The 15,885-nt window shown below is 35.8% G+C and overlaps 1 protein-coding gene across 1 annotated transcript in view; it reads left to right on the top strand.

Annotated features, from left to right (window-relative positions):
- LOC107553171 (fibroblast growth factor receptor 1-A) overlaps window positions 1-13,666 on the top strand; it is a 45,661-nt gene extending 31,995 nt beyond the window's left edge. The window contains exons 9-18 of the mRNA XM_016235304.1: window positions 3,410-3,600; window positions 5,023-5,168; window positions 5,264-5,385; window positions 7,003-7,113; window positions 8,487-8,677; window positions 8,781-8,903; window positions 10,166-10,236; window positions 10,319-10,456; window positions 10,540-10,645; window positions 11,798-13,666. Coding sequence (XP_016090790.1) covers window positions 3,410-3,600; window positions 5,023-5,168; window positions 5,264-5,385; window positions 7,003-7,113; window positions 8,487-8,677; window positions 8,781-8,903; window positions 10,166-10,236; window positions 10,319-10,456; window positions 10,540-10,645; window positions 11,798-11,977 — 1,379 coding nt within the window. The 3' untranslated portion in view covers window positions 11,978-13,666. The remainder of the gene's footprint in view (window positions 1-3,409; window positions 3,601-5,022; window positions 5,169-5,263; window positions 5,386-7,002; window positions 7,114-8,486; window positions 8,678-8,780; window positions 8,904-10,165; window positions 10,237-10,318; window positions 10,457-10,539; window positions 10,646-11,797) is intronic.
- Window positions 13,667-15,885: the final 2,219 nt, after the last annotated feature.

The raw sequence follows: 15,885 nt of genomic DNA, 5'->3' as shown, positions 1-15,885 counted from the left end.
GCTCACTCAGAGGGTGAATCTATTTAAACATATTTAAGTAGATTTAATTTATCAAGATGCTTGTCGGTCTAAGTTAAATACATTCAACACCTGACAATGAAATTTCATTCTCACTGTTGAATGCTGGTTTTCTTGCATTTGCATGTTGCAGTCAGCAAATTGTGGGCTTAAGTCTGATTACAAAACCCATTTTGTAAATACAATAACTTTAGCGTTTGAGCTTCATGTTCACACTTCAATATTCATATTTGATTGTTCATTTAGTTATTAAAAGAGAGGTCAAAGAGAAGTGATCTGTCAATGAGATGCATTTGCATGTGTATTGTTGTGTGCTGTGTGAAATGTATACACGACACAATAACATCTTTTGTATGCATGAATTGTGTGAAAGAAACCCAGTATTATGAACCAGAGCCTTGGGGCAGACAAACACCAACCAAATAGCATAGGAAATATCTGTATCAGCCAGACTTCTCATGTAATTTTACCCTCATAACCTAGCTCTCCATTTATACTGAAATGCATACCCGCTCAGATTTTGTCTTCCCACCCAGATAAGCCATTCCTCTCAATTTACATTTGTATTTGTGTTGCAAATTTAATGTCTCATATGAGTTTACATAAGGCCATTTTTTGGCCTAATCTCGAAGCGAGAGCTGCCAAGTATCATGAGCAGTGGTTTCCTTCTCCTGCTAGTCACATAAGCAGAAGTATGTGCCATGAAACCCGATCCATGAAAGAAGTAATTAGCATGCTACAATAGGAGTTTGTGTCCATTGCAATGCGCCACTCACGTGAACGACGCCATCTCCAGAATTGTTTTAAGAGGATTTTTGGTTTGTTTTGTGCATGCATGTGTGTGCATCAGTGTGTCTGTGCTTTTACAAAGAATTGCATATGTATATTCAGGTTAATGTTAAAAAACAATGGCCTAGAATAAAAGAGGTGTCCTGCTAATATGATTTGCTTCAAACTTCTGAAGTTTAGCAGATACTTATATATCTTCATACCTGCTAGACAGGCTGACCGTTAGGGTCACAGTTCAAAATATGCTTTCCAACTGACCTTTTGCCCAGCTCCATCCCACCTATGTTTGCTATACTTATTAACAAACATGTAATAAATACATAGTAAATGAAAATTTGTCACACTTTATTTTAAGGTTCAATTCTCACTATTAACTACAACTTTTGTCTCAAACTCCTAATTTGCTGCTTATTAATAGTTAGTAAGATAGTGGTTAAAGTCCCAATGAAATCAAAATTAAAGTTGTTTGGGTGTTAGTATCAATATGTTAGTCTTAAGGTCATCTATAAGGCAGTGTGCTCCAAAACAGTGACAAAATTTGCATTTAGAAGATATAAGCATTCAAAGCTTGCAGTTCGTCTCTTCTGCCAAAACGGCTCAACGCTTTTTTTGACGTCACAACGTACTTCAGCTTCTCATCAAACTTTCTGTCCAATCAAATGCTCTCTAGAATCTGAAGCCCCACCCCCTACACTATAAAATAGACGCTGAAGCCGCGGCTGAAACTGGTCACTTGTCCACAGAATTAGTATTTTCTGTACAGTGTATGGCACGTAGTGCACTATATAGTGGACAGGGAACGATTCAAACATTGTAAATATGCTTTCCATTGAGGAAAAAAAGAAGTCTGGTTCCGCGCTGTGTCACGCTAAAGCACACCCACTCTGCTCCGGTCCAGAGACACGATAGCACGGAGCGGATCACATGCGCGAGTCGGCGCAGACCACAAAATGTATCGGAGCTATTTGAATTCTACACAGAATGCTATATTTTATAGCAATATGGATGAGATTGTGGCTGGCATACCCTGTCAAATGCGGCTTTACGGAGCTCAACGGCTCTGAACGGCTCTAGGCCAAGTTGTGATAAAAACGAATGCTATTGGCTATTTTAAAAAGGGGCGGGGCTGCTTGATATGTCCCGCCCTGTCTTCCTGTTTCAGTTAAAATGACGTCAACACACAGAGTAACGCTGCATGTTTCTAAGCATTTCAGGGGACCTTTAAGTTTAGGTATGTTGTAGTATTAAGGGATCTAAAATATGTGACCCTGGAGAACAAAACCAGTCTTAAGTCGCTGGGGTATATTTGTAGCAATAGCCAAAATGCATTGTATGGGTCAAAATATAGATTTTTCTTTAATGCCAAAAATCATTAGGATATTAAGTAAAGATCATGTTCCATGAAGAATTTTTTTTTTTATTTCTTACCGTAAATATATCAAAACTTAACTTTTGATTAGTAATATGCATTGCTAAGAACTTCATTTGGACAACTTTAAAGATGATTTTCTCAGTATTTCTATTTCTTTGCACCCTCAGATTCCAGATTTTCAAATAGTTGTATCTCAGCCAAATATTGTCCTATCCTAACAAACCATACATCAATGGAAAGCTTATTTATTCAGTTACTCAATTTAACTCAATTTCAAAATTGACCCTTATGACTGGTTTTGTGGTCCAGGGTCACATATGATCATGTAGAATAAGACATGAATATGTGCATTATAAGTACTAATAAACAGCCAATATGCTAGTAATATGCATGCTAGTTAATAGTGAAAATTGTTCCATAAAATAAAGTGTGACCTATTTATATATACTGTATATATAGGTAAGAGATAAAATTGTGCAAAAAAGTTTTTAAAAAAAACAACCCGGAAACAAGATTTTACCTTGCTTCTTGAAAAATTAAAATTGCAAGATATAAACTCAAAATTGCAAGAAATAATTTGTAAATTGTGTGATTTTAATAAGTCACAAAAAGTTACTTTTTTGTAAAAAAAAAAAAAAGAATTATAATTACACAATTATTGGAAGTGGACTTCCATAATTATTACATGAATATAGTTAACAAGTTTAATTTACTTTAAAGCAATTGTAGGTGTTTTACTGATATATACATGTTTATTTGGAAATGAGGGTATTTGAATACTTAAATCCACTGCATCAAGACTTTGATGAATTTGAATGAATGAGTGAACGAACTAACCTGTGTGTCCTCTCTGGATACATTGTGTCACTATTTTAAGTGCCCCAGAAACGTTTTATAAGTCTCGGCATATTTTATGCAAAATTCGATTTTTAACTGTTTCTAAAAGCTTAGAAAGCACAAAAGCTCGTCTGATAATATGGCGGACTGAAGTAGGATTTCTCAGTAACATTAAGGCTGGACTTAGCAAAGGGTCAGTTGCAGTGACTGTCAAAGATTCAAGCTCTGCTGGTACAGAATCCTGAGCTCTGTTTGCACCTGTATAGACTGAATTTCTAATTTTTAACACACAAAGGTAAATAAACACATCATTATCATCATTCCTTCAGCATTCAGCAAGCTCATTCCCTTCCCTTCTGCCACCTTGGATTGCTCCCTTCTTTCCTAATCTAGCCATTCCTCCGACTCCACTACCAAACCAGACCTACCTGGAGGTGCTGATCTACTGCGTGGGCTTCTTCCTCATCTGTGTGATGGTGGTGACCGCCGTGCTGGCCAAAATGCACAGCTCGGCCAAGAAAAGTGACTTCAACAGCCAGCTGGCAGTCCACAAGCTGGCCAAGAGCATCCCGCTGCGCAGACAGGTAACAGAAAGTAGATAGGGGGTTTGATCTCTTTACCACTAAACAAAAACATCTCATTTCAACAGCTTCTTCTCATGTTAACATTACAGTTGAAAGTGTTGTAGCATGTGATAGTGTTTTTCTGGTCACCTACGGAGGTTGTCTAGATCCACAATACTGTTTGAAGATATTTAATTATAATGTTAATCAATGAAAATTCTGTCAGAGAGTTTTCAGTAAATAAAATCTTGATCGCACTTTAGTTTAAAGACCAATTCTCACTATGAACTAACTATTAGTAAAATTACCACTAAACTAAAGTGTTCCCAAAATCTTAATTGCTCTGTTCCTTAAGGTACGGTCACATTTGCGAAATTTCATGAGCAAAAAAGGCGAAAGTCTATTTTTTGTTGTGTACTGATGTATGAAGCGTTTTCAAACCAAGCAGCACTGAATCTGCATGACCAACTTGAACTCATTGCGAATTTCCTCATCATGCGAAATGCACGTGGATTCCTACCGAAAAGACTTGATTTTACCTGGGAAGATGTGGGAAGTCACTTTCAAACCAGGCTGAGGTGAATCTGCATGCCCAACTTGAACCTGTTCTGCATGGGGAAATTATTTTCGAATATTCAGATCATGGATCCTAATGAAATAAAGCTTCCAAATGGCTTTAAAAGACTTAATAAAATGTGTAATTTAAACTCAAGGTTATTGTCAATAGTCTAGTGATGTATAAAGTCACTTTCAAACCAGGCAGCATGCGAAACTGCGTGACCAACTTGAACCCGTTATGAAACCTGCTTGGAAAAATTGTCATATGAAATTCCAGATCATGTAGATTCCTACTGAATTTATTGGACTTTGCTCACAGTGATGTATGAAGTCATTATTAAACCTAGCAACTCTGAATCCTCTGTGACAAACTTGAATGTTTTGCGAAACCTGCATGAGGAAATCGCTCGCCATCATGAGAAAGTCCCATTCATGTGGATTCCTATTGAAATACATATTTCATTTGCAAAAATATCAGTAAATATGACCACACGTTTAAAAAAAAAAAAAGTTTTTAATATATTGCGGAACTTTACATTTTAAAATATCAGAATTAAAAAAAAAAATCTCAATGTGTAGTTATTTTTGTAAATTGTATTTACATTGTAAAAGAAAAAAAAAAGTTTTCCTCAAGGTTTTATGTTTGCCTAAAATGGCAAACTTTTACTTTTTTTGTTGAGCTGATTGTTGAATTTTGGGTTTTGATTGTGTAGTTCTGTTTTCTTTGAGAACTGCTATTTGTTGGATAATGTCAGTGAGTCTCATCTCATAGAAGCATCTGTAAGTGCCTCTTGAGCTAGTAACTCACATACACACATGAGTCTTCATATGTGCTTTTCTGTTGCTGTCTTGTATGGAGAGTAAGTTGTAAGTGTTTCCGTACAGGTGTCTGTGGACTCCAGCTCATCTATGCACTCGGGTGGGATGCTGGTCCGGCCCTCTCGTCTGTCCTCCAGCGGCTCCCCTATGCTCTCAGGGGTCTCCGAATATGAACTGCCCCAGGACCCTCGCTGGGAGGTGGCCAGAGACAGGTAACACACACTGTACTCATCATTTGTTGACTATTTGTTGTTGAGAAATGTTGGCTATTCAACAGTGATTAATATTGTGTGTGTTTGTGTCTCAGACTGGTTCTTGGGAAGCCGCTTGGCGAGGGCTGCTTCGGGCAGGTGATGATGGCCGAGGCTATCGGGATGGATAAAGACAAACCCAGTCGTGTCACCAAAGTGGCTGTCAAGATGCTCAAATGTAAGTGTCTTCTGCCACCGTTGATAGCTGACGGTTGTGTGTGTGTGTGGTGTAAAAATGGAAGTTTTGGGAAGTGTTTAGTATTATTTATATACTATAATAATAATAATAATAATTAAATATATTATTATAGTATAATTAATTATAATTATATTAATATGATTGTATTAATTATATTATTATATTAACATTATTATATTGTTGTTGCCGTTTATATTATTGTATTCTATTGTGTATTATATTTTAAATATACTTCGGCCTATTAATATTTTGAATTAGCTTTTATTTGATATTTTCCATTTTCATTTCAGTTTTTGAAATTGTATGTGCTTTTGTCATTTTTAATACTGTTTTGTACATATTTAATAATTTATATTATTTTGTACATAATTTATTTGTTTTGTACATAATAGACAAACTGTTTTCGAAAGATTACGATAGATTTAATCTAACTATATATATAGATATATATGTATATATAGTAAATATTTTAATCGCGTTATTTTTTCATAGCTAATTAATTAAGTTAACGCGTTAAACTGACAGCACTAATATATGTATATATATATACAGTATATATATATTAGTGCTGTCAGTTTAACGCGTTAACTTAATTAATTAAATATTTCAATCGTGTTATTTTTTCATAACTAATAATAACGCTATTAAAATATTTTAACGCAGTTAACGCACTGCCCAAACCTATAACTATAAATGCAGTTATGCCCTAAAATTCAAGATATTGGGGCAAAAAATGCCCCAGTATGAGTTTTTGTCTCATATTTATATCATATGATAAGCATATCACACCTGCAAGGAGAGCAATATCACACGAGTGCTGTTTTTGTCACGAAGAACACGGGTGCAATGTGATTTAATACAACAGTTCAGTAAATAAGAAGTTAATATTGTGCTATATTTTAAACACAATATTGTGTGTTTTTGTTCAATTTTGCCAACGAAAATATTACCTATAAAGCCACTGTAGAAAAACACTGCCCTACATCGCTGAATGTATAGCACTACTACCTAATTAATCAAATCTGTCATATTTGTGTTGGCTGATTCACAAATAAATGACTCATATGAATTGATTCTGTAGATGAATTGGCGAAACAAACTCAAACAAACTCCCAAACTCTCATTATCCATTTGATTCATTCACTTAATTAACATCTGACGCACTTACTGATTTTATTCTGATGATATTCATCATACATAGACAGTGTTTTTCTCAACACCATTATAAATTGTAGCAAACTGAATTAGCCTGAACAAAAATAATAAATGCTCCTGGACTTGTTGTACACAATTCATCAATGCACATTACTTTATAGAAATTCCCAGTAATAACATTTTTTAGTTTACACTAAAATCAAGTGTAGCTCTACATAATTTTCTACCAATAAAATACTGAAAAATGCATCAAGTTATGCAAATTAAAGGTTGCAAACTGTTAAGTTGATTTCAAGTCGACACCAGAAATAAATGAAAAAGGAAAGCATAAATAAAATCACCCATCTGCACGGTCCGTTTGTCCCTCACAGCTTAGAGGCTGAAGGTTTCGTGACCTGTCATACTAAGATATATGTGTGTTCATCAATATTGCTTTTATAGCCGACGCCACAGAGAAGGACCTGTCAGACCTCATCTCCGAGATGGAAATGATGAAGATTATTGGCAAACACAAGAACATCATCAACTTGCTGGGGGCCTGCACACAAGATGGTGAGTAAAGGATGAATTTAGACGGAGGGAGAGGGGTGAGCAGATGGAGACGTTTAGAGATAATGCAATACGGGCGTAAATCATTTCATATTTCAAAATCAATTTGTTAGGCATGCTGCTTTTTGACTTCAAAAGGACAGGATGTTGTCATCAGTCCAGCTATTGTGATTGTACATGCTAGATAAATGAAACCCAGCTTCCTTATTTAATCATTTGTAAATCCTAGATTAAAAACAGCAGCCTCTTCAAGGCTACCCCCGTATAAAATAAAATGTTAATTTGTTTACATTTTTTGTGAATGAAGTTTGTATTATTTTGATTTTTTTTGTATTATTTATGTACTGTTATAGTATGTGTTAATATTTTGAAATAGGTTTTTTTATATGTTTTCAGTTTAATTTTAGTATTTTTCTTATGAGTTAATGTTTATATTTCTATTTAGATTTCATTTTTATTTCAGTTTTAGTCATTTTTGTAACTGATTGAGTTGTTTGTAACTGAGTTACCAAGGCAACATATTTCTTAAATTTTTTAAAAAGGTTTTTATATTTTATTTATTTTGACTTTATTTACAGCTTTATAATGAAAAAAAGTTTCTAATATTTTTAGTTAACAATAAAAACACTGTTCAAAACTTTCAAAATCCTTAAAAAAAGTTTTTTTTTGTTTGTTTTTTTGGGGAGAATTTTTTTTTTTATTCAGCAAGGATGCATTAAATTGATAAAAAAGTGACAGGAAAGGCTTTTATTTTAAAAAAAAAAAAAAAAAGAAAGAGATTTCTTTTGAACATTTTATTCCAAGAATCCTGAAAAATGTCTGTCACATTTCCACATAAACATGAGCCACACAACTGTTTTCAACATTGATAATAATAAGAAATATTTCCTTGAGCATCAAATCAGCATATTAGAATGATTTCTGAAGGATCATGTGACACTGAAGACTGGAGTAATGATGCTGAAAATTTAGCTTTGCATCACAGGAATATTTAAAAAAATATATATTTAAATAGAAAACCATTATTTTAAATTGTAATAATATTTCACTATATTACATTTTTCTCTGCATTATAAATAAATGCATCATTCATGAGCATAAGAGACTTTCAGTAAAAAAAATCTTGCCTACTCCAACCTCTGTAAAATAAATGTGAGGGAAAAAAGCAATAAAATACATGTTTATTTAAATCACATTTGCTGTCATTATATTGTATGATAGAAATACTGGCATTATAATGGTTTCCAGTAAGCTGCTCTCTAGACACCTAAATTAGTATTAGCCATTGTAAAACTCATGTCGTTCGACCACTAATTTCGACCTTATATTTCTACATGAATTAAGTGACTGAAATGTTTTCATATGTCCATTGTCAGGTCCTCTCTACGTCATTGTGGAGTTTGCTTCAAAGGGCAATCTGCGGGAGTATCTGCGTGAGCGTCGTCCGCCTGGGATGGAGTACTGCTACAACCCCGACCAGGTGCCTGTGGAGAACATGTCAATCAAAGACCTGGTGTCCTGCGCCTACCAGGTGGCACGTGGCATGGAATACCTCGCATCCAAGAAGGTGGGAGTCTCAAATGCTTCTGTTCTCATATCAGTCAAATTAACATATGACTTTGATTAATTATTTGCTTGATTCATTTGCGTGCATGTTTTCTCTATTGTAGTGTATTCATAGAGACTTGGCTGCCCGTAATGTCCTGGTAACTGAAGATAACGTTATGAAGATCGCAGACTTCGGCCTGGCCAGAGACATCCATCATATTGATTACTACAAGAAGACCACCAATGTAAGATTTTGGACTGAGACATAAGAAAAGTCGCTTTATTAAAAATAAAATCATGTTAATTTGGTCTTTGATTGCTGTTTAAAGTACTATGAACCTGTTCTAGCAGCCACTGCTTGTCTGAATTATTATACTTTATGAGATGATTCTTGTCGCAATTACCGGTGGGGTTTTCTTTGAACATCGACTTTGAATCATAACTTTCTGACGTAAATGTGAGTGGTACTTGATGTGGCAAAACTCGGCACTGTGCAGTTACTAGCTACTATGTTTTATCAGTTAGCTAGGATTTTTTTAGCACATTTGAACACTAAGCTAATTGCTGTTAGCATGTAACTATTCAGTGCTAACATGTGTAGCATGTTAGGAGTCCTGTTTGCTAGCATGAGTCAAAAGAGCCAACCCCCATATCTATACGATGTTCTGATGCAGAGATGTAAGCCCATGCTAAATGGTTGCTAGGGTACTCGGTTTGGTTGTTAGGGAGTGGCTTGGCAGCTGCCAGTGATGATAATCCAAAGGCTGCTTGCCAGTATAAATTATATAAAGCAACCCCCATGCCTCTATGACGTTCAGATTTGAAGATATGCCTCTTTAGGTTTGGGTTGCTAGGGTGCTGTGAATGGTTGCTAGGGCTTGGCTTGATAGCTTCATGATGTCCCCCATGTCCTGGATCCTGAGAGTCCCACCCCCATGTCTCAATGACAATTTCATCCAGAATTATGTTCAATGTAAAATTCCTACGCAAGTTACCATTGTAGGAAAAACACGTGCTCACCATAGGATGTCTATTGGCCAATTTTGGAGGGCTCTTGCGCCCCAAGGGTACAACTTATACCCCACTGCAGGGTATGTCCTCGCACAGCTTGCCAGCCTCTTCAAATGCAGTGATCCACATGTTTCTACGAAATTCTCACTTGGCGCAATGACCCGTCAAATTTGGTTGCAGTGTTAAGTCTATGGGATTTTTGCCCTATTTTTTTTGCCTGCTGTGCGACCATTTTATGCCCAATCGCTTATAAAAGTCATAGCACACCTCTCCGCCTAATTTATGGGTCTGTGACAAACGGTGCGGGACGAGTTATGCGCCAAAGTTTGTACAGAAGAAGAAGAATAGTAAACAAGTGAGATGCTTCGCAAGCAAAACTACTTACAATTTCTTCCCAGCAGGATTTGAAGGCAGCATTTGTCACAAGCAGAAATCTCAGTGCTTTAATCTCAAACAGGGGATGATTAAGTGAATGAAGTGCTGGTGTTTTCCACAGGGTCGTTTACCGGTGAAATGGATGGCGCCTGAAGCTCTGTTCGACCGCATTTACACCCATCAGAGTGACGTGTACGTCTCAATATATTCTCTCAAACTCACTCACATACAAAATGCATTTGTCTGTCAATAATGGTCGTTCTTTGCATGTAAGGTGGTCTTTTGGGGTGTTGCTGTGGGAGATCTTTACTCTTGGCGGGTCACCGTACCCAGGTGTCCCTGTCGAGGAACTCTTCAAACTGCTAAAGGAGGGCCACCGCATGGACCGCCCCTCCACGTGTACCCACGAACTGTAAGACTGTTTTAATGCTGTATCTTCTGTCATGATGGCAGAGGTTTCTTATTACAGTTTTTAAACCCGTGTTCCTCTCGCAGGTATATGATGATGAGAGATTGCTGGCATGCCGTCCCATCTCAGAGACCCACGTTCAAACAGCTGGTGGAGGATCTAGACCGCACCCTCTCTATGACGTCCAATCAGGTGAGCCCTTGCTGAAGCTCAGCTTTCAATGCTTTACATGGCATTATAACTGTGCTTCAAAAAAAGCTGTTTTTCCCCTAATAAAATGTAATTGTGACCTTGCATAACAGCATAGAAATATTAAATAATAATGATAAATATGTATTTTTTTAGTTGTTTTTATTATTATTATTATTCAGTAATTAATCATTATAATAATTAGTCATTAATAATGATCATAATAATTAAATCATCATTATCAAGGATAATAAAAATTATCCAATAATAATAATAATAAAACTTGTTATTATTATTATTATTATTAGTCAGTCATTAATAATTACAATAATTGGTCAATAATAATGATAATAATAATTTAATCATCAATGATCATCATCAAGGATAATAAAAAATAAATGATCTAATAATAATCATATTATTATTATTATTATTATCATCATTATTATTATTATTATTGTGGTTGTTCAGGGAATAATAATAATAATAATAAGTGAATATTAATACATGATCAAATAATAATAACTTAATAGCAATATAATAACAAATAATCTGTTGTTCTTCAGTAGTAGTATTAATAAAAAAAAGTATTAGTAGTTGTATTGGAGTAATTCAATAAATAATAATATTAATAGTTAATAATAATTAAATAATAACTTAAAATAATAAATATAAACAATAACAAATAATTTGTTGTTATTGAGTAGTTAATAATAATAATGTTATTAAATAACTACTACTAATAATAATCATCATCAATAATAATACAAATAAATGATCTAATAATAATAGTAATAGTCAATAATAATAAATTAACAAATAATATTAATAAAAAGGTAACACTTTAGCACAGTGACCTATTCTCACTATTAACTAGTTGTTTGGCATGCTAACATGCCTATTATTAACATATTGGCTGTTTATTAGTACTTATAAAGCGCACATGACCATATTTTACATCCCTAATCCTTCCCAAGACCTAAACTTATCAACTACCTTACTAACTATTAATAAGGAGTTTATTGAAAAGTCATAATGTTTTGTTAATAGCGAGAATTGGATCTTAAAATAAAGTGTGACCAATAATAATATCAATAATTAGTTTTTTTTGTATTAACAACAATAATAAATGATCTGTGTATTTTATGTTTTGAGGAGTATCTGGACCTGTCTGTGTCTCTGGACCAGTTTTCTCCAAATTTCCCCGACACACGCAGCTCGACGTGCTCTTCCGGTGAAGACTCCGTGTTCTCCCATGACCCCGGCGCTGATGAGCCCTGCCTGCCCAAATTCCCCCCTCATCCCAACCGCGGGGTGGCGTTTAAAAAGCGCTGAGCTCCCTCACCTTCAGTTCCTCTCCAGTGTGCTACCTGGCTGGACTCGGCTCATGAACTCTGGGAGACCATGCTTTGCCACATAGCACACTGAAGAGCTCGGCACGGACGTCACATAATGAGACGCTAGTTTCACAGCTGGAAGAGAACAAACTGGGCCTTCGCTGACCCCATTACCTGTTGTTGCTATAAAGCTACAGGGCACTTGAGCAGAAAGTGGTACACGTGTGTTTCTCAAAAATATCCTCCTGCCATCTATACTACAGAAAACCTTGAAGATGTTAGCGTCATCAAATGAGGAACAGAATGATGGATGTTGGGATTGTTTATAATAACAAGGACTTTTCTTTTGACCAAATTCGTAAGAAAATGTATTCCACTAAATGCTCTGCCCGAATGTATTTTAACAACGGGCACACAGATTATCTGACTGACAGCCTTTCTTGTAAATACATCTAGAAATGTATAAATATGAATATATATTTACACTCTACCCTCATTTTTTATCACACTATTTGAATCGTGTTGCTTTTTGTACCAGGATGCGTTTATGTAGAACTTTTTGAAGTGTAGCTTTTTTGAAAGGGACTGCGAAAAACGTCCACGAGAATTGTAGATGAAATGATATTATTAAGAGCTGATAGATGGCCAGTTTTGTTTCTTAGCGTTTTTGTCCTCTCTCGTTGATGCAGCTTGGCAAAAGTGGCTCAAAACTGCTGCTATGTTCCTGATGGTACTCAGTACAGCGTCAGACTTAAGCTATTATATAATATATGTATTGAAAAGGTTCTCTTCTTCGCGTCTTAAGCAAGTCTGAAACAAGTCGATGCATTTTTGGAAAGATCACTGAAATTCTCGATGAACACAAATATATAAATCACCTAAAATGTACCTCGGAGAGAAGCTATAAATGTTTAGCTTCGTGTAATGAGATGACTGTACATTAAAACAATGGTCAAATATGGGTAAGATCAACAGATCGTTTGTGTTACTCTACAAGAATGACGTGCAATAAAATGCTGTCACGAAACCTTTCATACCGCATAAAGAACCTTGTAAATATCACTCTTGCTGATGAGTTTACAACGCGAATGGTGTTTACAGTGAAATCGACTCTCTCATTTACCGCAGGTTAGTAGGGGTGATTAAATATTATAATGCATGGCTTACAGTGTAAAAGCCGAGTGTAGCTGTTAGCACTTTATTTATAGCGGTGTGAATGACCCTTCTTAGCGAGGTGCTATGCTACAAATGCATCAGACGGCGGACACTGTTACCGTGGCGACTGGCTCCCTGCCAGCGGCTGATGCATCACTTCCACTACATGTACTTGGCAATGCGCACTTGTGAACCCTGATGCCCACTACCAACTCACGCTCCTGCAGCCAAGACAAAAGTACCAGCTTTGATTTATACAGTTGAAGGTTGCAGAGTATACAGCAGTTTAAATTTAATGCTGTTTGTCATGTTTATGGGACAGTTGCAGTAAATTTTAATTTGCGGAACATTGTTTTGTTCTGAGAGACGCAGCGCGGGTCAGCGGATATGGACTTGTGAAACACTGGTTGTATGTCTGATTTCTCCAAAGGCATGCAATTATGATTGGGATTGTTGCATTGCGGGTTTAGACGACACCAAATCTATGGCTCAATTGCATCAATAAATGTATCAGCTTTTGTTTTATATGCAACGGCTTGTGTGGAATTCTTATTCGGAGTTGAAAGTGGGTGACTCCAAGGAATAGTTTGCCTAAAAATTAAAATTCTATCATTGTTTACTCAACTTCATATCATTTCAAAGTTTCTTTGAAGAAAAATTTGTTAGACACAATGTTGATGCTGCTCTTTTCTGTAGAGTGAAATGTACAGTAAAACATTTTTTTAAAAGCAGATGTGGTTGGTAGAAGTTTACCATTAAAAAATGTAGTAGCACAAAATATAGTAACATTTTAGGTTTTGCAGATTAGTTCAATGGTAAAAAAAAAAAAAAAAAAAACCTTAACTGATAAAATGTCAATATACTGACCTGTTAAATTACTCAAATCCAGGTTTTTTTCTAACCTTTGTAATATTTTATCAAATATATTCTCATAAGTAGCTTTTCCACAAGCTGATGTAAGTACAAAATACCATTGTAGTAACACAGATGACACTTATTTAAAAATAAAACGTAAAAATAATAAATTTAACAACATAACAGCAACCCTAATATACATAAACGATAACAAAAACTAAGAACAATCTAAATGTTTTTATAAATTGTATAAACATTATATTAAACAATAAAATCACGAATGTCACAGAGGGAATTCTGGGAATGTCAAGTCATGGTTTTTCACTTAATTTACTGTAACATTACATTAAATGTCCTGTAATTTCTCACCATATGCAGTAAAGGAAATTACCATTAAAGGGGTCATATGATGCGATTTCAAGTTTTCCTTTCTCTTTGGAGTGTTACAAGCTGATTGTGCATAGATAAGATCCCTGAAGTTGCAAAGACTAAAGTCTCAAAACCAAAGTGATATTCTTTATCAAAGTTAAGAGTCAGCCACACCTACCTAAAACGGCTCGTTCTAACACGCCCCCACATATCTACATCACTATGTGGGAAGATTTGCATAACACCGCCCAAATGTTCACGCAAAGAAAGAAGGCGTAACTTTTATTCTCGCTGTAGTATTGTTGCTGCCGCCGCCATGTCGTGAAGACGCTGTGTGTTTCATTGTGAAAGCAAAACTACTTTGTTTGGTCTTCCAAAAGAGGACACGACTAGAAATCAGTGGTTAAGTTGTATTTACAACACTGTTCCAGAACAATTTAACCCAAATATTCTGATGTGTGCAGCACATTTTATGGAGGACTGTTTCCTGATCCTGGTAGAGTAGACTACAATGCCGGCTGTTCTGACTCACAGCCTGTAAGTACATTTTCATATTTAAAGAATTTGCCACTGATGATTCAAACGTGAGTTTTGAGCAGTGTAGAGTAGGGCTTGTTGTTTGTCATTTCTCCGATCACAAATGCAGACATGGTTTTATGTTTACGCAGCGCAATGCAACGCAACGCGTAAAAAGACGGTATAAGTTATTATAAACCGTAATTATGTCCCCACTGGATGCAACAAATGCCTCGTTTATAATGGGTTTTAATGTTTTTGTCTCATCCCTCCGGCCGGACACGGCATCACAATATGGTGAGGGGCGTAACATTTCCGTCACACGCTTGAGGTATTCGGCCAATCACAACGCACTGGATAGCTGGCCAATCACAGCACACCTCGCTTTTCAGACCGATGAGTTTTGTAAAAATCGACACGTTTCAGAAAGGCGGGGCATAGAGGAGAAACATTAATGTACAGTATGTGGAAAATAATGTGTTTTTTGAACCTTAAACCGCATAAACGCATTTCATTACGCCAAATACACAAAATAATGTTCTTTTTTAGCACCGTCATATGACCCCTTTAACCAATTAACAGGTTTTTACCATAGGATTTTTACTATTTTATTTTATTACATTACATTACATTGCAGATCCTCCAAAAATAGTATCATAATAGTATTTCATATGACGTGTGCACTACATGTGAAATCCTCTGAATCCATATGACAGCTTTGAGGGTAGGGTAGGCGATTTCAGAGAGGCTAGCAATAGTAAGCTAGCTTTGAAAAGCATAAGATCCCACCCTCCTTGCAAATCACTCCAAAGCCACGCCTCCTTCAAAACACATGATCGCACTCTGGCAGACCAGAGGCTAAGCAGCCACACGATAAGAGATGGTGTTGGTGGAGGCTTGAATGCATTGCTGTCAGATTACCTCATGTCTCATTCACAGGTGAGAAAGCATTACAGTACAAAACGCAGAGTATTAAAATAATAATGCCTTCCATTCTTGCTCAGTCTGCAA

Source organism: Sinocyclocheilus grahami, unplaced genomic scaffold (genome assembly GCF_001515645.1).
Source record: "Sinocyclocheilus grahami isolate Dianchi unplaced genomic scaffold, SAMN03320097.WGS_v1.1 scaffold465.1, whole genome shotgun sequence".
NCBI lineage: Eukaryota > Metazoa > Chordata > Actinopteri > Cypriniformes > Cyprinidae > Sinocyclocheilus > Sinocyclocheilus grahami.
The sequence above is the reverse complement of the archived record's forward strand: the minus strand, read 5'-3'. Positions and strand labels throughout refer to the sequence as shown.